The 619-nt window shown below is 48.1% G+C and overlaps 1 protein-coding gene across 1 annotated transcript in view; it reads left to right on the top strand.

Moving 5' to 3' along the window:
- Window positions 1-533, top strand: part of LOC119590634 — a gene marked incomplete at its 5' end in the record, with an annotated part of 133,180 nt that extends 132,647 nt beyond the window's left edge. Inside the window, 1 exon segment of the mRNA XM_037939313.1 lies at window positions 98-533. Within this exon segment, the coding sequence (XP_037795241.1) occupies window positions 98-199 (102 nt within the window).
- Between the last annotated feature and the right edge of the window lie 86 nt (window positions 534-619).

Raw genomic sequence — 619 nt, 5'->3', positions numbered from 1 at the left:
CTTTCTCTAGGAATAGTTAGTTGGTTATTTGCAGTTTTGCTATTGTATTATGATTTATTGCCTGATGTTATAACAGCTATTCTCTCCCCGGACCCAGATCGTCATCCAGATCGGGGAGGAAGTGGAAGGAATGGTCATGATCCGCAACGGTGACAACCAGCAAGGCGTGTGTCCTCTGAAGTACCTCCAGGAAGCTTAAGCCCAGACGCGTCTCCCTTTGCATTAAGCCTAAGACACAGACTCTATCTCTCTCTAAAACCCCACCTATCATAACAAGGAAAAAAAGAAAAGAAAAAAGAGAGCTAATAAGAAGAGGGGCGAGTCCTCTCAGGTACCTGCAGGGGGAGGAGAGGGCATGGATCAAAGACTGCCCTACCAGGTACCTGAAAGAAACTGAAAACGAGGAGTGAGTCTTCTCCCGTACCCGCAGGAGGCCCCACCCATGCTCTCGAAGGCGTCTCGTCCAGTCACCCCGAACCCCGTCACTCGAGATCATCCTCAGCCACAAGTACTCTCGCAAATTCAACCCCCCCAAAATACGAAAGTTGTGAAATTGGGCACATTCAACCGAAAGTATCAGACCAAGAAACTTTTGATGGTAACAACACGATAGTTGCTG

This window comes from Penaeus monodon, chromosome 27 (genome assembly GCF_015228065.2).
Source record: "Penaeus monodon isolate SGIC_2016 chromosome 27, NSTDA_Pmon_1, whole genome shotgun sequence".
In the NCBI taxonomy this organism is placed as follows: domain Eukaryota; kingdom Metazoa; phylum Arthropoda; class Malacostraca; order Decapoda; family Penaeidae; genus Penaeus; species Penaeus monodon.
This window is presented reverse-complemented; position numbering and strand designations above follow the sequence as displayed.